This window comes from Ranitomeya variabilis, chromosome 1 (assembly GCF_051348905.1).
Source record: "Ranitomeya variabilis isolate aRanVar5 chromosome 1, aRanVar5.hap1, whole genome shotgun sequence".
Lineage (NCBI taxonomy): Eukaryota > Metazoa > Chordata > Amphibia > Anura > Dendrobatidae > Ranitomeya > Ranitomeya variabilis.
In genome coordinates, this window is record NC_135232.1 from 139738232 (window position 1) to 139761401 (window position 23170).

The 23170-nt window shown below is 41.7% G+C and overlaps 1 protein-coding gene across 5 annotated transcripts in view; it reads right to left on the reverse strand.

Moving 5' to 3' along the window:
• The window catches only part of MCTP1 (multiple C2 and transmembrane domain containing 1), a 1325457-nt gene that overhangs the window by 27056 nt on the left and 1275231 nt on the right, over nucleotides 1-23170 (reverse strand). For all 5 annotated transcript variants that reach the window (XM_077289252.1, XM_077289242.1, XM_077289260.1 and 2 more), the window contains 2 exons: nucleotides 8722-8831; nucleotides 6934-7043 (listed from right to left, as the gene is read on the reverse strand). In XM_077289252.1, the coding sequence (XP_077145367.1) occupies nucleotides 6934-7043; nucleotides 8722-8831 (220 nt within the window). The remainder of the gene's footprint in view (nucleotides 1-6933; nucleotides 7044-8721; nucleotides 8832-23170) is intronic.

Sequence of the window (23170 nt, forward strand, 5' to 3'; positions counted from 1 at the left end):
AAAAATGTTAACTTCTAATATCTCATTGACAGTGTTTATTTTCTTGCTTTTTGTGCATTTAAAAAAAATGCAGCGCGTTAATTCTGTGTTTTCAGTGCAGTTTTTCTCTGTTAGGCCGGGGTCACACTTGCAAGTGCAATGCAAGAAATTTGCGCAAGTCTATCACCTCAATACCCGCCACTGCCGCCAGCACTCAGGTTTGGAGTATGCGGCTGCATGCATTTCTATGTAGCTGAAAGCTCCGGTCTGAACCGCCGGTGGCAGTGGTGGGTATTGAGACAAGAGACTCGCGCGAGTTTCTTGCATTGTAGTTGCAAGTGAGACACCGGCCTTAGGGCTCATACTCACTTGCGAGAAAAACGGACGAGTGCAATCCGATAAAAAATCGGATTGCACTCGGACCAATGTTATTCAATGGGTGACATCTCATCTGTGATTTTCTTCTCAGCTGAAATCGGACTGAAAAAAAATTGCAGCATGCTCGGACGAATCTCGCCAATGCAAGTCAATGAATGCGAGAAAATGCGACCTTCCTGGCTGTAAACCACTGATGAATGAACGAGAAGCTGCTGGCGGCAGCATCAGTGACTAGCGCTGACGTCACTGATGCTGCGCTGGATCACAGCATGACCGACATGAACTAGCATTTTCCCACACTCCAGAGGTCATCCCAGTTCAGGCTGTGAGGGAGCGCAGCTTCAGTGACGGCACCGCTAATCACTGAAAAAAAATGCATATGCAAAAAAAAATGCATAAAAAATACCCTAAGGCCACATACAAATGTTCAATTTTTAGTCAGTATTTTACATCAGTATTTGTAAGTCAAAACCAAGAGTGGGTGATAAATGCAGAAGTGGTGAAGTGTTTCTAATATATGTTTCCTCTAATTTTTTTATGCCTGGTTATGGCTTACAAATACTGATGTAAAATACTGACCAGATACTGAACAAGTGAATGTGGCCTAAATCTGCTGTAAAAAGCCAGGGCATAAATTGTCATGTGGATTTTGCCTCTGAATTTATATCTTCCCCACACATCTAGTTTCATGTGGATTAAGGGGGATTTTTATACTGCTCTCTGATGATATGGTAAAATCTCATTCACTTTGGGGGAAGTGTAATACGCTGTGGATTTTTCACCCAGAAATTCATATGGAAAATGAATTGCTTGAACACAATCTAACTAAACTGCCTTATCTAGCCACCCACCAGTACCATAGTGATTAGTGATGAGCGAATATACTCGTTACTCAAGATTTCTCGAGCACGCTCGGGTGACCTCCGAGTATTTTTTAGTGCTCGTAGATTTAGTTTTCTTCGCCACAGCTGGATGATTTACAGCTACTAGCCTGCTTGATTACATGTGGGGATTCCCTAGCAACCAGGCAACCCCCACATGTACTTATGCTGCTGGCTAACAGATGTAAATCATTCAGCTGAGGCGATGAAAACTAAATCTCCGAGCTCTAAAAAATACTCGGTGGACATCCGAGTATGCTTGGGAAATCTCGACTAACGAGTATATTCGCTCATCACTTAGGCTGCCGTCACACTATCAGTATTTGGTCAGTATTTTACATCAGTATTTGTAAGCCAAAACCTGGAGTGGAACAATCAGAGGAAAAGTATAATAGAAATACATGCACAACTTCTGCATTTATCACCCACTCCTGGTTTTGGCTTACAAATACTGATGTAAAATACTGACCAAATACTACTAGTGTGACCGCAGCCTAAGGCCGGCGTCACACTGGCGAGTTTTATGGACGTATGAGCGCAGAAAATACATCCGTAAAATACGCATAACACACGGCACAATGATTCCCTATGTCCCAGCTCCTATCAGCCGTATTTTACTGATCCGTATTATACGGTACTCTACGGCCGTACAAAATCGCAGCATGCTGCGTTTGTCAGCGTATTGCGCAAATAATACGCCAATGAAAGTCTATGGGGGCAAGAAAAATACGGATTCCACACGGACCAGCAGTGTGACTTGCGAGAAATACGCAGCGGTGTTATTGAAAAGCCGGTAATTCAATTGCCGGCTTTTCATTTCTCCTGCCTAAACCCGACATGATATGAGACATGGTTTACATACAGTAAACCATCTCATATCCCCATTTTTTTGCATATTCCACACTACTAATGTTAGTAGTGTGTATGTGCAAAATTTGGGCGCTGTAGCTGCTAAAATAAAGGGTTAAATCGCGGAAAAAATTGGCGTGGGCTCCCGCGCAATTTTCTCCGCCAGAGTGGTAAAGCCAGTGACTGACGGCAGATATTAATAGCCTAGAGAGGGTCCATGGTTATTGGCCCCCCCTGGCTAAAAACATCTGCCCCCAGCCACCCCAGAAAAGGCACATCTGGAAGATGCGCCTATTCTGGCACTTGGCCACTCTCTTCCCACTCCCGTGTAGCGGTGGGATATGGGGTAATGAAGGGTTAATGCCACCTTGACCCTCTCCTGGCTATTAATATCTGCCCTCAGTCACTGGCTTTACCACTCTGGCGGAGAAAATTGCGCGGGAGCCCACGCCAATTTTTTCCGCCATTTAACCCTTTATTTTTGCAGCTACAGTGCCCAAATTTTGCACATACACACTACTAACATTAGTAGTGTGGAATATGCAAAAAAAAGGGGATATGAGATGGTTTACTGTATGTAAACCATGTCTCATATCCTGTCGGGTTGGGGAAGGAGAAATGAGAAGCCGGCAATTGAATTACCGGCTTGTCACAAATAACGCGCTTGATTAAATCTAAATACAGAATATATATATATGTGTCTCAATGACATATATATATATATATATATATATATATATATATATATATATATATATATATACTGTATATATGTTTTTCCGAACATTTGAGCACATAAATCCATTAGATGTCGGTTTTGCAAGCCTGCGAGAAAATATCGCCGTACGGATGCCATACGGATTACATACGGAGGATGCCATGCGCAAAATACGCTGACACACCCTGCCTACGGAGGACATACGGATCACTATTTTGGGAACATTTCTCCGTATTACGGCCGTAAAAAACGGACCGTATTGTCTTACGCTGAGTGTGACGCCGGCCTAAGAGTGATTAAATCTTCAGCCATCTCCGGACTATGTTCCAGTCTGTACTGCAAAGCTGACAAGAGACAATGTACAAAACAGGAAACATCACCTCACTGCATCTGCTCTTGTGGCCAGTAATAAAAACACGAATGTTGAAAGATGTAATTTACTAATGGATTTCCTTTAGTGAGAAATGACCACACCAGGATATTCTGGATCTCACGGAGGTCACTTTTTGGTACTTTTTAGTGAAATTGCTTGGATCTTTTTACCCTTCTTAGAGCAGTAGAGCAATATATATAATTATAAAAAATTAGAAAATTTTAAGGTAATTAATTCATCTCTCTGTACTTATTGGAATACGCCACAAAGTGAGGCATAATTATACTTCTGATATCTAGATAATAAATCCAAACTATATTTGTCCTGCCGTCATCTACCAGAATTGGATATGTTGGCTCTACTGTCTGTGTATTGGCAGTCAGCTACAGTCTCTAGCGCCGGCATGACGTGTCCTACTTTATAATGTACTTACTACCGCAACACACTAACATTAAGTATAAAGTGCTCCATGAGGAACAAGGCAATTAGCAATTCTTATTAGCAACATCTGACAAACTGCAGGAGCCAAATGTGGTTAATCATTTATATTAATTTTGTGAACCTCTTACCTTACCACGTATGACTTGCTATCAGGGATACAAGGTCAGTTAGGTTACATTCACACATCAGCGTCAATACAAACATCCATGTGAAACGGAACCTTTTTTTCTCATGTGCCATCTGAATTGCCATCATGTTGCATCTGTGATTTTCTCACCCATTTTTAAAAACTAAAGGAGGTAAACTGTTTGAACTTCTATTTATCCATTCATTCTTAAAGAGGTCATCCAGTACGTTATACTGATGGACGATCATTTGTTCTTAGTGTCAGCAGTGGCCAGGAAAGTGATCAGTTGTGGAGCTCCTCAGCACAGCTCCATTATCTGCATAGTGGCCATGATCGGGTACTGCGCATCCACGTCTGAATGAATAGGCATGGATCTGCAGTACCCTCCTGCGGCCAATGTAGAGTTGATGTAGCTGCACTGTTCTGTTCCATAAATGATCACTCTCATCCAGCAGCGGCACTGAGAACAATTGAACAGTGGAATGCCTCCAACGATCTGATATTGATGACCTACTATCCTAAGTATACTGTAGGTCATCAATATAAAGTACTGGACAACCCTTTTAATAGTGGATGAGATAAAAATGGATGAAACATGGAGGGAAAATTGAAGTACAAGATACTTCTTTGGTGTTTTATCCGTATAAGAATCGAAGAAACCGAAAATGGGACATGTTCTGAAATCTGAAGGACTGGTAATACGAATATGCCTTTAACACTGATGTGTATATGGATCAATCAAACTATCGATCCCTGTACTGTCCGAGAAAATAACAATAACAGGCCGGCAGCTGACACCAGTAGGCACGTCGCCGGCATTTGACATCTCTGTCATACGATGGTACGCACCTCAGATGTATCGAGCGGAGGAAACCGCTGGACTTTTTTTCTTGTAAAGCCGCAGTATGGAGCTGCATTATCCTACTATGGGAATGTATTATACTCCTATAAGGGTGCATTATACCCCTATTGGGGTGCAGTATACTATGAGGTGCATTATACTACTATGGAATGCATTATACCCCTATTGGGGTGCAGTATACTACTATGGGGCTTCATTGTACTACTTTGGACTGCATTATACCACTATGGGGGTGAATTATACTGCTATGGAGTGGATTATACCACTATGGGGGTGCATTATACTCCTATGGAGATAAATTATACTATAGGGCTGCATTATACTATGAGGTGCATTATACTATGGGGCTGCATTATACTATGAGATGCATTATACTATGGGGCTGCATTATACTATGAGGTGCATTATACTCCTATGGGGGTGCATTATACTATAGGGCTGCATTATACTATAAGGTGCATTATACTATCCGGCAGCATTATACTATGAGGTGCATTACACTCCTATGGAGCTGCATTATACTATGGGGCTGCATTATACTCTGAGGTGCATTATCCTACTATGGGGGTGCATTATCCAACTTTGGGGGTGCATTATACTCCTATGGGGGTGCATTATACTCCTATGGGGCTGCATTATACTATGGAGTGCATTATACTACTCTACTACTATGGATGTATGTATGTGGTATTATAGGTCACTATGTGGTGGTAATATTTAACTTTTCAAAATGTCGCAAAATGTTCTCCAGTTCTCTCCTGAATTGTATTATGTATGCTAGTCATTTTTGCACATTTTTACAACTAAAGAGTTGTAAAAAGAGTTAAGCCAAAAACACAGACCATTTCTGAATTTGCGCAAAATTCATGAACCTCTTGCATCATTTTGAAGAATTTGGCTCAAAAATGGCAATAAATATCACAAGATAAAAAAAAGAAGAGGGACTTAAAAGAAACCCTTAAATTATGAGTTGGAGTCATGGACTACTGTACTGAGTAGTAGAGTGGAAAGAGGCACAAGGCTGCAGCTACTGACATGTGACACAAGGTTTTAAACTTTTAGCATCGCTACCAAAGTAAGCCAGTAATCAGATGATTGTAACAATTTGTACTGTGCTCACTTCCATGGGTCCAACATCGAGTCTATGCCACTGCTACCGCTCTCTGGCATTGGCTACAGTGGTGATGACATGTCGATAACACGACAACCAAACTGTGAGCTCAGTCATGTAGCTGTAATACCCGTTCGGAACCGCGGACCTTACTGACTTGCTGCCGCATTGTCAACATGATGTCAGCGCCACAACAGCCAATGCCAAAAATACCTGGAGAAGCGTTGGACCCAAGAAAGGTGAGTACAATAGAGTTTATTACTATAATTATTTATTATTATTATAGGGAAATTTATTCCATGGCGCTTTACATGTGAAAAGGTGTATACATAATAAAAAATAAGTACAATAATCTTGAACAAAACGAGTCACTGACTGGTACAGGAGGAGAGAGGACCCTGCCCGTGAGGGCTCACAATCTACAAGGGATGGGTGAGGATACAGTAGGTGATAGTAGAGCTGGTCGTGCAGCGGTTTGGTGGAACGAGGGTTACTGCAGGTTGTAGGCTTGTCGAAGAGGAGGTCTTCAGGTTCCTTTTGAAGGTTTCCATGGTAGGTGAGAGTCTGATATGTTGGGGTAGAGAGTTCCAGAGTAGGGGGATTCGTGGGAGAAATCTTGTATGCGATTGTGGGCAGAGGAGATAAGAGGGGAGTAGAGAAGGAGATCTTGTGAGGTTCGGAGGTTGCTTGCAGGTAAGTCTCTATTATGTTTTAACAGACTGCAGCAAGGGCCAAAATGTTTGTGAAAGGAGACACCCTTTTAATAAAATGGTTTGGTATAATAGACAAAATTTCCATTTTAAAGGGAACCTGTCACCTGAATTTGGCGGGACCAGTTTTGGGTCATATGGGCGGGGTTTTCGGGTGTTTGATTCACCCTTTCCTTACCCGCTGGCTGCATGCTGGCCGCAATATTGGATTGAAGTTCATTCTCTGTCCTCCGGAGTACACGCCTGCGCAAGGCAAGATTGCGGCCAGCATGCAGCCAGCGGGTAAGGAAAGGGTGAATCAAACACCCGAAAACCCCGCCCATATGACCCAAAACTGGTCCCGCCAAATTCAGGTGACAGGTTCCCTTTAATTAGAGGCCGGTGGGGTTTTTCTGCCCTCTTCCCTTGAGTCATAGATGTTCCAGCTGCTGATTCTATCAGTCATTATCTTATAAAGCACTTATCACTGAGCGGCATCAATAGCTCAAACAATCTGTTACCTACCCCACAGAAGAACGATGTATCTGAGCGGGATAAAATATAGCACTGCCGTAAGCACACAAAGGGCGATAATTGCCAGCCAGGTTAAGAATGGGACCGTCCAGTTGAATGTGCTACATGGAAAAATATGGCATGAGTCACAAAGCTAATCCTCTCATATATCTAATAAAAGACATAACAAATAAAGTGCGCACGTCTAAACGAGACATGTAGGCTTATTACTCTTCATTCCCTCCTCCTGGATGTGCACGAGAGGAAATGCAGAGATAAATGGTGCCAAATAAATTGTATCTCAACAGCATTGCAGACAATGGCACCTATTAATCACTGCTCAATATCCAATAAGTCACTTACTAGAAATAATACACTTAACTGGGAATATCGACCGTCGAGCTCTTCATCATGAATAATAACATTCTATCATGTCTTCATACAGCAGCAAATGTATATGTGTATAAATCAACCATTTCATCCACAGTCCTATTAATATATTGGCTGTAGTGGAGCCATATACAATAACCGATAGAGAATGGGAATTTTATATACACTGTTCGCATAAAACATGAATTATTAACCAAATCTGATCAGAGACAACTGAATTAAAATAAGATACTAGTCAATATGTGAAAATTAACCTTTCAAACGACATTAATTGTATAGTCTCTGAAAGTAAAATCTAAAACCTTTCTTTGTATTCAGAGCTTTGTGCTGCTAACTGGAAACAGTCAGCAAGCTGCTGATGACAGATTGACAGTTATTTTTGCTAATTATTTTTAGTGCCTATCAATGTTCTGCTGTAAATGTTTAGGGTCTTTTTCACTTTAGTAGAACTTGGATCATTAAAGGGACAAGGAACAAAATACATTTCTCAAGAACAAATATTTCTCAGGAACAAAATACATTTTAATAAATAGTTCTTGGAATAATAATGAGTTCCACAATTGGATGTGTTAAAAAAAGTTCTTGTGATGTGATAATCTTATCCATGTGACCCTGCTACGTTCCGTCCTATGAGGTGTGCACACTAGATCTCCTCCGTCACTGATTTAATTTATGATGAGCTCAGAAGATTGAAGACGCAGAAATAACACAGGCTCCTGTGATGAAAAAGGCAGGGAAATGTGTTGCCTGAGAATGTAGCAGCTGTGAGTCCTTGCTGCTTCATCTGTATACGCATGTATCATAATTGACTTATACTTTCTCCACAGACTTGTACCTGTGGTATGTGCCAACCATGAACTGGAGCAGCTCTGCATGTTCAGACACAGCCATTACACAGTACACAGCAGGGGCACATTTATAATATTATCTCCGCACAGGACAATTTTTTTTACCATATCCAATTGTGGAACTTACTAGTACACCAAAATTTATTAAAGAGGTGGTCCTAAACTATATTTTATTTTATTCCTAAATATCTATTTAAGGTCATAAACTTATCTTTCGATCATGTGTCGGTTGTCAATTAAGACAGAAGCCAAGTAGGATCTTCTCACTGTGTACTGTTCTCCTCAGTGCACAGTGACAATTCGCTCTCTTGCCGACTGGCAACAGAGTGCACTGTCATTGCACATGGAAAGAAAAGAATGAGTGAGCAGAGACCAGAGCTGCCCCTGCAAGTGACATCACTTTTATTGACCACATAATGTTCTAACTGTGAAACACATTTATAATGTACAAGTGTGATTATTGAATGTCTGAATGAGGCCTGATAATTTAGTAGGTCCACTCTGTGTACTAGCTTGCTTATGATAAGGCCCTTATGAGTCAGTTAATACTGTGGACACTTACTTCTTTATTCTTTCACCAATGGAAGCTACTTCATCAAGGACACTTTGGACACTGACACAGACCTCCTGGATGGCATACAGTTTATTCATAAATCCTTTCTTCTCACAGTCCTAATAGAAAAAAAATGAGGATCATTACCTAACTACACAAAGCATATTAGGTATACACAATCTATAATTATGGAAGACATAGAAACTTGGCTGAAAGGGATCTCATTAATACCATAATGCCCCAATATACAATGCTGTAAAAAATTCAGCCAGGATGGATGAATTTGTCAAGGATAACAGCTGAGAGATCACGCAGATCCCCCCGCTGCCACCAATTTGTCCATGGAAACATCAGAGAGATCATGCAGATCCCACAGCCACCAATATTTTACCAATTTGTCAAGGAACAGCACTCCACTTCCTCCAATCATCAGGACAATTACACAATTGACTGACGAGTGATGGACGAGGCCGTGCATGTTTTCTGTAATAGGTAAGTTATTGGAGAACTCACAGTGAGAGTGTAGTATATATACATCCGATTCCAAAGCATGGAATATATATATATATATATATATATATATATATATGTATATACCCTAGTACGGTCACTCCCAAACTCCACAATAAAAAAGGAACTAGCTGCCACAACCAATTGTTTATACAGGCCAATTGGACATCTGTTATAGGTAGGATATTGCTTCAAGGGTGCAGTTAATAGAGCAAGAGGATCAAAGCTATTAAATTTTATATAATTAATCCAAAAAGTAGGCAGTTTTTATAAAAAATAAAAATATACAAAGATGTTACATAATGGACAAAACAATACAGTATAAACAATTATATCAAATTAAAAGGATAAACAGAAGAAATGTACTAACCCTGATGTTGCAGGGTTGGCTCTGTTTCTTATGAAGGGAAGCTCTTCATGTTTAGAAATGGACAGAACTACAATGAACTGTATCTCCCAAAACTGGCAAAGATTATAGTTTGACATTTGCTTTTATTAGAACAAGTTACGCCCACATACCTCCCTTTTAGAGACTTATAACAGGGCTGATCATGGGATGTGGCTCAGTCTTTGATAAATTATGGTATTCCCAAATTTCATTATATCTTTGCCCCTTAAGGTTCCAGGCGGGATATTTTACTGTCATGTTATCTATCATGATTTTAGTTTTCTATATAGAGGAAACTGTCATGATTCTCAATGGCGAGAGAACATAGCCCAGCATATATGAGAACTAGCTCTTGGAAGATGGAAACTATACTGACCATGAACTAAACCTGCCGCACAACTAGAAGTGGCCGGGTAGCATGCCTACGTTTTTTTATCCCTAGATGCCCAGCGCCAGCCGGAGAACTACCTAATCCTAGCAGAGGAAAAGACAGTCCTGGCTCACCTCTAGAGAAATTTTCCCAAAAGGCAGACAGAGGCCCCCACATATATTGGCGGTGATTTTAGATGAAATGACAAACGTAGTATGAAAATAGGTTTAGCAAAAATCGAGGTCCGCTTACTAGATAGAAAGAAGACAGAAAGGGCACTTTCATGGTCAGCAGAAAACCCTATCAAAACACCATCCAGAAATTACTTTAAGACTCTAGCATTAACTCATAACACCAGAGTGGCAATTTCCGCTCACAAGAGCTTTCCAGACACAGTAACGAAACAGCAGCTGTGAACAGGAACAAAATGCAAAAACACACAAGGACAAAAGTCCAACTTAGCTGGGAGTTGTCTAGTAGCAGGAACATGCACAGAAAGGCTTCTGATTACATTGTTGACCGGCATGAAACTGACAGAGGAGCAAGGTTATATAGCGACTCCCACATCCTGATAGGAGCAGGTGAACAGAGGGGATGATGCACACAAGTACAATTCCACAAGTGGCCACCGGGGGAGCCCAGAATCCAATTTCACAACAGTACCCCCCCCTCAAGGAGGGGGCACCGAACCCTCACCAGAACCACCAGGGCGATCAGGATGAGCCCTATGAAAGGCACGGACAAGATCGGAGGCATGAACATCAGAGGAAGTGACCCAAGAATTATCCTCCTGACCGTATCCCTTCCATTTGACCAGATACTGGAGTTTCCGTCTGGAAACACGAGAGTCCAAGATCTTTTCCACAACGTACTCCAACTCACCCTCAACCAACACCGGAGCAGGAGGCTCAACGGAAGGCACAGCCGGTACCTCATACCTGCGCAACAATGACCGATGAAAAACATTATGAATCGAAAAGGATGCAGGGAGGTCCAAACGGAAGGACACAGGGTTAAGAATCTCCAATATCTTGTACGGGCCGATGAACCGAGGCTTAAACTTAGGAGAAGAAACCCTCATAGGGACAAAACGAGAAGACAACCACACCAAGTCCCCAACACAAAGCCGAGGACCAACACGACGACGGCGGTTGGCAAAAAGCTGAGTCTTCTCCTGGGACAACTTCAAATTGTCCACCACCTGCCCCCAAATCTGATGCAACCTCTCCACCACAGCATCCACTCCAGGACAATCCGAAGATTCCACTTGACCGGAGGAAAATCGAGGATGAAACCCCGAATTACAGAAAAACGGGGACACCAAGGTGGCAGAGCTGGCCCGATTATTGAGGGCGAACTCCGCCAAAGGCAAAAAAGCAACCCAATCATCCTGATCCGCAGACACAAAACACCTCAAATATGTCTCCAAGGTCTGATTAGTCCGCTCGGTCTGGCCATTAGTCTGAGGATGGAAAGCAGACGAAAAAGACAAATCTATGCCCATCCTAGCACAGAATGCCCGCCAAAATCTAGACACGAATTGGGTCCCTCTGTCAGAAACGATATTCTCCGGAATACCATGCAAACGAACAACATTTTGAAAAAACAGAGGAACCAACTCGGAAGAAGAAGGCAACTTAGGCAAGGGAACCAGATGGACCATCTTAGAGAAACGGTCACACACCACCCAGATGACAGACATCTTCTGAGAAACAGGCAGATCCGAAATAAAATCCATCGAGATGTGCGTCCAAGGCCTCTTCGGGATAGGCAAGGGTAACAACAATCCACTAGCCCGAGAACAACAAGGCTTGGCCCGAGCACAAACGTCACAAGACTGCACAAAGCCTCGCACATCTCGTGACAGGGAAGGCCACCAGAAGGACCTTGCCACCAAATCCCTGGTACCAAAGATTCCAGGATGACCTGCCAACGCAGAAGAATGAACCTCAGAGATGACTCTACTGGTCCAATCATCAGGAACAAACAGTCTACCAGGTGGGCAACGATCAGGTCTATCCGCCTGAAACTCCTGCAAGGCCCGCCGCAGGTCTGGAGAAACGGCAGACAATATCACTCCATCTTTAAGGATACCTGTGGGCTCAGAATTACCAGGGGAGTCAGGCTCAAAACTCCTAGAAAGGGCATCCGCCTTAACATTCTTAGAACCCGGTAGGTAAGACACCACAAAATTAAACCGAGAGAAAAACAACGACCAGCGCGCCTGTCTAGGATTCAGGCGCCTGGCAGACTCAAGGTAAATTAAATTTTTGTGGTCAGTCAATACCACCACCTGATGTCTGGCCCCCTCAAGCCAGTGACGCCACTCCTCAAAAGCCCACTTCATGGCCAAAAGCTCCCGATTCCCAATATCATAATTCCGCTCGGCGGGCGAAAATTTACGGGAAAAAAAAGCACAAGGTCTCATCACGGAGCAGTCGGAACTTCTCTGCGACAACACCGCCCCAGCTCCGATTTCAGAAGCGTCGACCTCAACCTGAAAAGGAAGAGCAACATCAGGCTGACGCAACACTGGGGCGGAAGAAAAGCGGCGCTTGAGCTCCCGAAAGGCCTCCACAGCATCAGGGGACCAATCAGCAACATCAGCACCCTTCTTAGTCAAATCAGTCAATGGTTTTACAACATCAGAAAAACCAGCAATAAATCGACGATAAAAGTTAGCAAAGCCCAAAAATTTCTGAAGACTCTTAAGAGAAGAGGGTTGCGTCCAATCACCAATAGCCTGAACCTTGACAGGATCCATCTCGATGGAAGAGGGGGAAAAAATGTATCCCAAGAAGGAAATCTTTTGAACCCCAAAAACACACTTAGAACCCTTCACACACAAGGAATTAGACCGCAAAACCTGAAAAACCCTCCTGACCTGCTGGACATGAGAGTCCCAGTCATCCGAAAAAATCAGAATATCATCCAGATACACAATCATAAATTTGTCCAAATAATCGCGGAAAATGTCATGCATAAAGGACTGGAAGACTGAAGGGGCATTTGAAAGACCAAAAGGCATCACCAAATACTCAAAATGGCCCTCGGGCGTATTAAATGCGGTTTTCCACTCATCCCCCTGCTTGATTCGCACCAAATTATACGCCCCACGGAGATCAATCTTAGAGAACCACTTGGCCCCCTTTATACGAGCAAACAAATCAGTAAGCAGTGGTAACGGATATTGATATTTAACCGTGATTTTATTCAAAAGTCGATAATCAATACACGGCCTCAAAGAGCCGTCTTTCTTAGACACAAAGAAAAAACCGGCTCCTAAGGGAGATGACGAAGGACGAATATGTCCCTTTTCCAAGGACTCCTTTATATATTCTCGCATAGCCGCGTGTTCAGGCACAGACAGATTAAATAAACGACCCTTAGGGTATTTACTACCCGGGATCAAGTCTATGGCACAATCGCACTCCCGGTGCGGAGGTAGTGAACCAACCTTGGGTTCTTCAAAAACGTCACGAAAGTCAGACAAGAATTCAGGAATCTCAGAGGGAATAGATGATGAAATGGAAACCAAAGGTACGTCCCCATGAGTTCCTTTACATCCCCAGCTTAACACAGACATAGCTCTCCAGTCGAGGACTGGGTTATGAGATTGCAGCCATGGCAATCCCAGCACCAAAACATCATGTAGATTATACAGCACCAGAAAGCGAATAACCTCCTGGTGATCCGGATTAACACGCATAGTCACTTGTGTCCAGTATTGTGGTTTATTACTAGCCAATGGGGTGGAGTCAATCCCTTTCAGAGGTATCGGAGCCTCCAATGGCTCCAAATCATACCCACAGCTTTTGGCAAAGGACCAATCCATAAGACTCAAAGCAGCGCCAGAGTCGACATAGGCGTCCGCGGTAATAGATGACAAAGAACAAATCAGGGTCACAGATAGAATAAACTTAGACTGTAAAGTGCTAATTGAAACAGACTTGTCAGGCTTCTTAGTACGCTTAAAGCATGCTGATATAACATGAGTTGAATCACCACAATAGAAGCACAACCCATTTTTTCGTCTAAAATTCTGCCGCTCGCTTCTGGACAGAATTCTATCACATTGCATATTTTCTGGCGTTTTCTCAGTAGACACCGCCAAATGGTGCACAGGTTTGCGCTCCCGCAGACGCCTATCGATCTGAATAGCCATCGTCATGGACTCATTCAGACTCGCAGGCACAGGGAACCCCACCATAACATCCTTAATGGCATCAGAGAGACCTTCTCTGAAAATCGCCGCCAGGGCGCACTCATTCCACTGAGTAAGCACAGACCATTTGCGGAATTTTTGGCAGTATATTTCAGCTTCATCTTGCCCCTGAGACAAGGACATCAAGGCCTTTTCCGCCTGAAGCTCTAAATGAGGTTCCTCATAAAGCAACCCCAAGGCCAGAAAAAACGCATCCACATTGAGCAACGCAGGATCCCCTGGTGCCAGTGCAAAAGCCCAGTCTTGAGGGTCGCCCCGGAGCAAGGAAATTACAATCCTGACCTGCTGTGCAGGGTCTCCGGCAGAGCGAGACTTCAGGGACAAAAACAATTTGCAATTATTTTTAAAATTTTGAAAGTGAGATCTATTCCCCGAGAAGAATTCAGGCAAAGGAATTCTAGGCTCAGACATAGGTGCATGAACAACGAAATCTTGCAAATTTTGTACCTTTGTGGCGAGATTATTCAAACCTGTAGCTACACTCTGAAGATCCATTTGAAACAGGTGAACACAGAGCCATTCAAGGATAAGAAGGAGAGAAAGAGAGGAAGGCTGCAGTATAGGCAGACTAGCAAGTGATTCAATTAAGAGCACACTCAGAACTAGAAGAGAAAAAAAAAAAAAAAAATTGTAGCAGACTTCTTTTTTCTCTCCTTTCTCAGCCAGTAATTTAACCCTTTTTTTTTGGGCCGGTCAAACTGTCATGATTCTCAATGGCGAGAGAACATAGCCCAGCATATATGAGAACTAGCTCTTGGAAGATGGAAACTATACTGACCATGAACTAAACCTGCCGCACAACTAGAAGTGGCCGGGTAGCATGCCTACGTTTTTTTATCCCTAGATGCCCAGCGCCAGCCGGAGAACTACCTAATCCTAGCAGAGGAAAAGACAGTCCTGGCTCACCTCTAGAGAAATTTTCCCAAAAGGCAGACAGAGGCCCCCACATATATTGGCGGTGATTTTAGATGAAATGACAAACGTAGTATGAAAATAGGTTTAGCAAAAATCGAGGTCCGCTTACTAGATAGAAAGAAGACAGAAAGGGCACTTTCATGGTCAGCAGAAAACCCTATCAAAACACCATCCAGAAATTACTTTAAGACTCTAGCATTAACTCATAACACCAGAGTGGCAATTTCCGCTCACAAGAGCTTTCCAGACACAGTAACGAAACAGCAGCTGTGAACAGGAACAAAATGCAAAAACACACAAGGACAAAAGTCCAACTTAGCTGGGAGTTGTCTAGTAGCAGGAACATGCACAGAAAGGCTTCTGATTACATTGTTGACCGGCATGAAACTGACAGAGGAGCAAGGTTATATAGCGACTCCCACATCCTGATAGGAGCAGGTGAACAGAGGGGATGATGCACACAAGTACAATTCCACAAGTGGCCACCGGGGGAGCCCAGAATCCAATTTCACAACAGGAAACATGGCATGGATTGCATCATCCATCTTACTTCTTATTTCTTACTTCTTAATTTTAAAGGTGTTGTCTCAAACTCCCAGTGACATAAGACAATGTGTTACATTCACCAATTCGTCAAGACCCCAAAATATGCCTTTCATAACTGTAGGACCCTGTGTGTTCATAAAAAACCTCAATATTCATAATTTGAGTGGAACCAAGGAGCTCACATCAGTCTGTTTGTTAAATATGGCACCTTACAGATTATTAGGCAAGCTGGGGATGGGACTTGTGTCTCCATCATCAGAAACCAACTTTAATTACCTCTTCACAGCAGGGGGATTGGGTCATGCAGAGGTTAATAGAGTGCTAGCTTTGCTTCAGTACTCACTATGATAACTATGAGAACTTGATAGGTTTTTATTATTCAATTATATCTATAACAGAACTCATTTCTTTAATTGTTTTGATATGTTTTATATGCTCCTAACAAAACTGGAACACTACTACTATGCTATGTTAGACCTCATTCAGACCGCCCGCTTTAACGGACGTGTGCTATCTGTGTTTTTCATGGATAGCAATTGTACCTTTGATAATCTTTCATGATTTTTTGCAAACTTAGCAATCCACGGAAAATTTCAGAGACATGTCCGATTTTGATTCAAGGGTTGAATTTTGAATCAATGGGTCTGTGAAAAAACTGCAATGCACTCGGATGTTAATTGCGTGTAGTCTGATTTTCACAAACTGTTACATAGGAGCAGGTGGAAACACTTTTCTTTTTCTCCAAGTTGAAGAAAAAAAGATGACACTCTGATCAAAAGAATAGGTCTGTTTTTCTCGTACATGAGAAAAATGGATGTCTGAATGAGGCCCTATCAAGAGTTTCACTTTTGATACTTGATCCCAGCATTGAATATTCTCCAATTTTGGTTTTACAAATGTGAGATAAGCACTGGTCCCATTTGAATCCCAGACAGTGAACCCCATGAACCTTTCCTCATGTTTTCATGATACAATCACATGCCTAAATGTATTTTAGTGGGATTCTATGGGATATACCAACAAAGTAGAAATAGTTTGTGAAGTGTGAAGGAAATGATACATGGTTTTCTAAATATTTAAAAAATATAAATCTGAAAATTCTGTCATGCATTTGTATTCAACACCCCGAGTCAATACTTTGTAGGACTGCCTTTTGCTGAAATTACTGCTGCAAGTCTTTTGGAATACGTCTCTACTAGCTTTGCACATGTAGAGCTTGAAATTTTGCTCACTCTTCTTCACAAAGTAGCTGTAGCTCAGTCAGATTGGAAGGAAAGCATCTGTGAACATAATTTTTCAAGTCTGGCCACAGATTCTGAATGGGATTTAGGTCTGGACTTTGACTGGGACATTTACACACATGAATATGCTTTGATCTAAAGGATTCCATTGTAACTGACACTATGTTTAGGGTTATTGTCCTGCTGGAAGGTGTACCTACACCCCAGTCTCAAGCCTTTTTTAGCGTTTAACAGCGTCCTCCAAGATTGCCCTGTATTTAGATTCATTTATTCATCTTCTCATCAACTCTGACCAGCTTCCCCGTCCCTGTTGAAAAAAAAGCATACCTACAGCATTATTCTGCTACCACCATGTTTGACCATAGGGATGGTGTTTTCAGGGTGATGTACAGGGTTAGTTTTCTACCACACATAGCGTTCTGCATGTAGTTTAAAATGTTCTATTTTTGTCTCATCTGACCAGGGCACCATCTCCCACATGCTAGCTGTGTTCCATACATGGCATTTTGCAAACTGAAAACAAGGCTTATGACTTGCATGCAAAAATGGCTTTCTTCTTGTCACTCTTCCATAAAGGCCAGATTTGTGGAGTATGAGACTAAGGCCTCATCCACACATCAGTATTTATGAATCGGTGTTTCATCAGTGTTTGTATGCCAAAACTAGGAGTGTCTCCAAAACACAGAACATGTGTCACTCTTTCAATTATAGTTTATTTCTGTAAGTTTCACTCCTGTTTTTGGCATACAAACACTGATGCAAAATACTGACGTGTGAATGAAGCCTAAGGCTATGTTCCCACAATGAGTTTTTGATGTTGCAGATTTTCTGCATAATTTCTGCACCAATTAAAGAGGTTACTTGCATTTTTTCAAAAATATGCAGCATTAAAAACTCATCAAAAACTCATTGTGGAAACATAGCTTACTGGTTGTGCTGTGGATAGATTCTCCCACCTGAGCTGTGGATCTCTGCAGCTCCTCTAGCGTGACCATGGGTCTCTTGGCTGCTTCTCTAATTAATGCTCTCCTTGCTTGGGATGTCAGTTTAGGTGGACGGCCTTGTCCTGGTAAGTTTGCAGTTGTGCCATACTCCTTCCATTTCTGGATGATGGATTGAACAGTGCACCGTGAGATGCTCAGAGCTTGGGCTAATTTTTTATAACCTAACCCTGCTTCTGGTGTTCATGATGCTGTTTGATCCCTAATGTTTTCAAACAAACCTCCGAGGCCTTCACAGAACAGCTGTACTTATACTGAGACTATGTTACGCACAGAAAAAAACACAAAAATTGAGCTTGACTTAAGTTGTTACACATGCAGCACATAAACGCATGTTCACATTGGCCATAAAACATGACAAGGTAACTTTGATCGGGACAGTCCTACACTTCCTTATTATGGCCAATGTGAACATGCGTTTATGTGCTGCATGTGTACCAACTTAAGTTAAGTTCAATTTTTGTGTTTTTTTCTTTGTATTATTGCATTCTGTGCAAACCGGGGTGTGGCCACCCTTTTCTGAGCTGGAGATAGTATATAAAGCTCCCTCAGGCTGGTATTCTACTGGTTGGGCCTAGTCCTGATGTCTGCCCTTATTCACAGTGAGGTCAACATTGACACATGGTAAGATTTTTAGTATTAGACAGTGTAGGACTGTCCCGACCAGAGTTACCTTGACGAGGTGGGATGGCTTTTGTGCTATTTTTGATCAAAAACAGTATTACTAAAAACTCTGTGTTATTTAGATGCACCTTTTGCTTTTTACTTATTTACAGCAGGGTTTTTGCTCATTTTTTCTCTTATGTTACACACAGATGGACTAAATACATATACACAATTTTCAGATTTATTTATTTACTATAATTAGAACGCCATGCATCATTTCCTTTACACTTCCCAAATACGTGCTACTTTGTGTTGGTATATCACATCAAATCCCAATAAAATATATTTAAGTTTGTAGGTGTGACGTGAAAAATTGTGGAAATCTTCACGGGGCATGAATACTTTTTCAAGGCCCTGCAAATGTGGCGTTTCTTGCTTTTTGTGAACACCCCCAAAAAACTGTAGCCTGTGTTCCTGAGATATTTTGTGAATACAAGTGCATTATATATCTGGATGCTGTCCATATGTACAAGTGACAGACTACAGGCAGCATATCGACCAATGCAAGTTAATGGGTTAGTTTATATTAACTTTTTGGGTCCAAGTAAAAAAATCGCAGCATGCATTTCTCTAATCCATTTTTCAGATCAGATTTAGTCATTAAACCGTGTTAAAAATGCATGCCATAAGGACACCATCCGTATGGCATCCTTTTTTTTATATCACAGATCCATTGCCATTATCAACATAGAAAACTGTATTTGGATTTTGATAATTTATCAATTATTGATGTGTAAAGACAGATGACAATGCTGTTGAAAAATATGTATTTTTTTATGGATGGAAAAAGGACGATAATTTATGTGCGCATGTGAACTTATCCTAATGCTCCTTATAAAAGACAAATGGCTCAAATCATCATTCTTAATTTGACTTATATGGCGCACATTGTGAATTTTACACAAAATCAAACATTTTCTTTATTTTATCTTTAATCTTTTTGTGACTTTAGTGCAAAAAGTCACAATTTTTGAGGTAAAATGATGAAAATTCTGCAACTATATTTGTAGTAGTACATAAAATCACTTCTGGGGAGGGTAAACTCGAGTACATTTGTACAAAAATTTTGCAACTTCTTAAAAGTTAAAATCAGACAAAAACATCATGAAAGTCAAAGCAAAATAAATAAAAAAAACCAGGTGAGCACATATAACATAAACTAAAAAAGGCACACATTAAAAGAACAATAATGCATAAATGAAAAACAGGTGAAAACAATCAAAACACTAGCCTAAAAAGGTGCAAAATGCAATAATAAGCCAGGGCCTCTATTTTGGCAGAAATCAGGATCTTTATGACATATTGATAAATCGGACTTACAGTAATCGGCTGTGGTCACACGTGCATTGATGCGAGAGAATCGACTCGATTATGCTAATGGTTTTCAGCTCAAACTCTGATCTGAGTTTGAGCCGAGTGTCAGCTTAGGCCGACGTCACACTAGTCGTAAGTAAATACGGTCCGTTTTATACAGCCGTAATACACAGTAATTGTCCCCAAAACACTGTTCCGTATTCAATGCGAGGATGCGATTTTTACGCACAAATTTATCCATGTGTCATCCGTATGGCTTCCGTACGGCGATTTTTTTCTCGCAGGCTTGCAAAATGGACATATCATGGATCCATCGGCTCAAATATTCTTAAAAACATATATACAGTCTATATATATATATATATATATATATATATATATATATATATATATGTCAGTGAGGCACATACTTATACATATATTTATATTTAATTCAGCGCTAGATAGCAGAAAAGCCGGTAATTCAATTGCTGGCTTTTCCTATCTCCTTCACAAACCCGACCGGATATGAGACATGGTTTACATACAGTAAACCATCTCATATCCCTTCTTTTATTACATATTCCTCTTTACTAATGTAAGAAGTGTCTTTGTGTAAAATTTGGGGTCTCTAGCTATTAAATTAAAGGGTCAAATCCCGGAAAAAATTGGCGTGGGCTCCTGCACAATTTTCTCCGCCAGAGTGGGAAAGCCAGTTACTGAGGGCAGATATTAATAACCTAGAGAGGGACCATGGTTATTGCCCCCCCGGCTAAAAACATCTGCCCCCAGCCACCCCAGAAAATGCACATCTGTAAGATGCGCCTATTCTGGCACTTAGCCTCTCTCTTCCCACTCCCCTGTAGTGGTGGGATATGGGGTAATGAAGGGTTAATGTCACCTTGCTATTGTAAGGTGACATTAAGCCAGGTTAATAATGGAGAGGCGTCAATTATGACACCTATTCATTATTAATCCAATAGTACGAAATGGTTAATAAAACACACACACATTATTAAAAAGTATTTTAATGAAATAAAGACACATGGTGTTTTAATATTTTATTATACTCTTAATCCACCTGAGGACCCTTGTCACCTGAAATAAAGTTGAAAAAAAACAAACAACAATATTCCATACCTTCCGTCATTACAGTCTTCTCCCACGCTGTAAATCCATCTGAAGGGGTTAAATCATTTTACACCCGTGGGAAAATATTCTGAAAAGTTCCCATGCTCGAGTTCATATGAGTTCATCGAGCAGAGGGTGCATCACTGCGACTCGAGGTAACTACAGTACATTCCCCTGCGTTCCATTCATTCACCAAGCTTTACAGCCAGGAGCACAGCTGCATTAGCAGAGCTCCTGGGTGTAAAATGATTTAACCCCTTCAGATGGATTTACAGCGTGGGACAAGACTGTAACGACGGAAGGTATGGAATATTGTTGTTTGTTTTTTTAACTTTATTTCAGGTGACAAGGGTCTTCAGGTGGATTAAGAGTATAATAAAATTTTAAAACACCATGTGTCTTTATTTCATTAAAATACTTTTTAATAATGTGTGTGTTTTATTAACCATTTCGTACTATTGGATTAATAATGGATATGTGTCATAATTGACGCCTCTCCATTATTAACCTGGCTTAATGTCACCTTACAATAGCAAGGTGACATTAACCCTTCATTATCCCATATCCCACCGCTACAGGGGAGTGGGAAGAGAGAGGCTAAGTGCCAGAATAGGCGCATCTTACAGATGTGCCTTTTCTGGGGTGGCTGGGGGCAGATGTTTTTAGCCAGGGGGGGGGGCAATAGCCCTCTCTAGGCTATTAATATCTGCCCTCAGTCACTGGCTTTCCCACTCTGGCGGAGAAAATTGCACGGGAGCCCACGCCAATTTTTTCCGGGATTTAACCCTTTAATTTAATAGCTAGAGCCCCCAAATTTTACACAAAGACACTTCTTACATTAGTAAAGAGGAATATGTAATAAAAGAAGGGATATGAGATGGTTTACTGTATGTAAATCATATCTCATATCCTGTCGGGTTTGTGAAGGAGATAGGAAAAGCAGGCAATTGAATTACAGGCTTTTCTGCTATCTAGCGCTGAATTAAATATAAATATATGTATATATATGTGTGTCTCACTTACATATATGTATATATAGACTGTATATATGTTTTTAAGAATATTTGAGCCGATGGATCCACGATATGTCCATTTTGCAAGCCAGAACAGAGGCGTATCTGGGGTGGGGCAACTGGAGCAAGTGCCTTGGGCGCAGCTGGCAAGGGGGCACAGTCGGGCCACCTAATGCAGTGGTCTGAAGTGCAACCCCTGGCAGCATTCTTCCGCTCCCTGAACTGGCAGTTGGCAGTTCTCTGAGCCAGCTGTCAAGCTGACAGCTGGCACAGAGAAACTGCAGTGTGCTAGCTCCCAGAAATCAATTGTACTTGAGTCGCGTCTAACTGCCCACTGGGTCAGAGCGACACCAGCAGTGTGATCATGTCATGTAATCACGCGGCTGACGTCACTCACCAGCACAGCAGAGGCGAACACTGGTGGTAAGTGCTCCACACTGGGGCTGAAGACACCGAAGATGGGTGTATTTACTGCTTGGTGGAGTATTTATTTCAAAGGGGTGTATTTACTGGGTTTAGGTAGTGTTTACTGGGGGGGTGCATTTACTATGTGTGTAAATTTAGTGTGTATGGGGGTATTTAGTGTGTGTGGGGTGTTGTGACCCCAATGGCAGAGGGTCTCAGGAATCAATACCAAGTCTGCAAACACAAAAAACCAGCTCATAGGGCAGTGGTAACTGGGCTGACCATATATCTAATCCTAGCACCACAAATAGAAGTAGCCGGGGAACGTGCCTACGTTGGTTCTAGACGTCTCGCACCAACCGGAGAACTAACTAACCCTAGAAGGGAAAAGAAAGACCTTTCTTGCCTCCAGAGAAAAGACCCCAAAAGTTGGATACAAGCCCCCAACAAATAATAACGGTGAGGTAAGAGGAAAAGACAAACATAAGAATGAGCTAGGTATTTAGCAAAGAGAGGCCCAATAGCTAATAGCAGAATAAGTAAGATGACTTATATGGTCAGCAAAAACCCTATTAAAATATCCACGCTGGATATTCAAGAACCCCCGAACCGTCTAACGGCCGGGGGGGAGAACACCAGCCCCCTAGAGCTTCCAGCAAGGTCAGAAATCACATTTAGTACAAGCTGGACAAAAATAGTAGCAAAGCAAGTAACTCAAAAAACAAAGAAGCAAGACTTAGCTTAATTTTGCAAG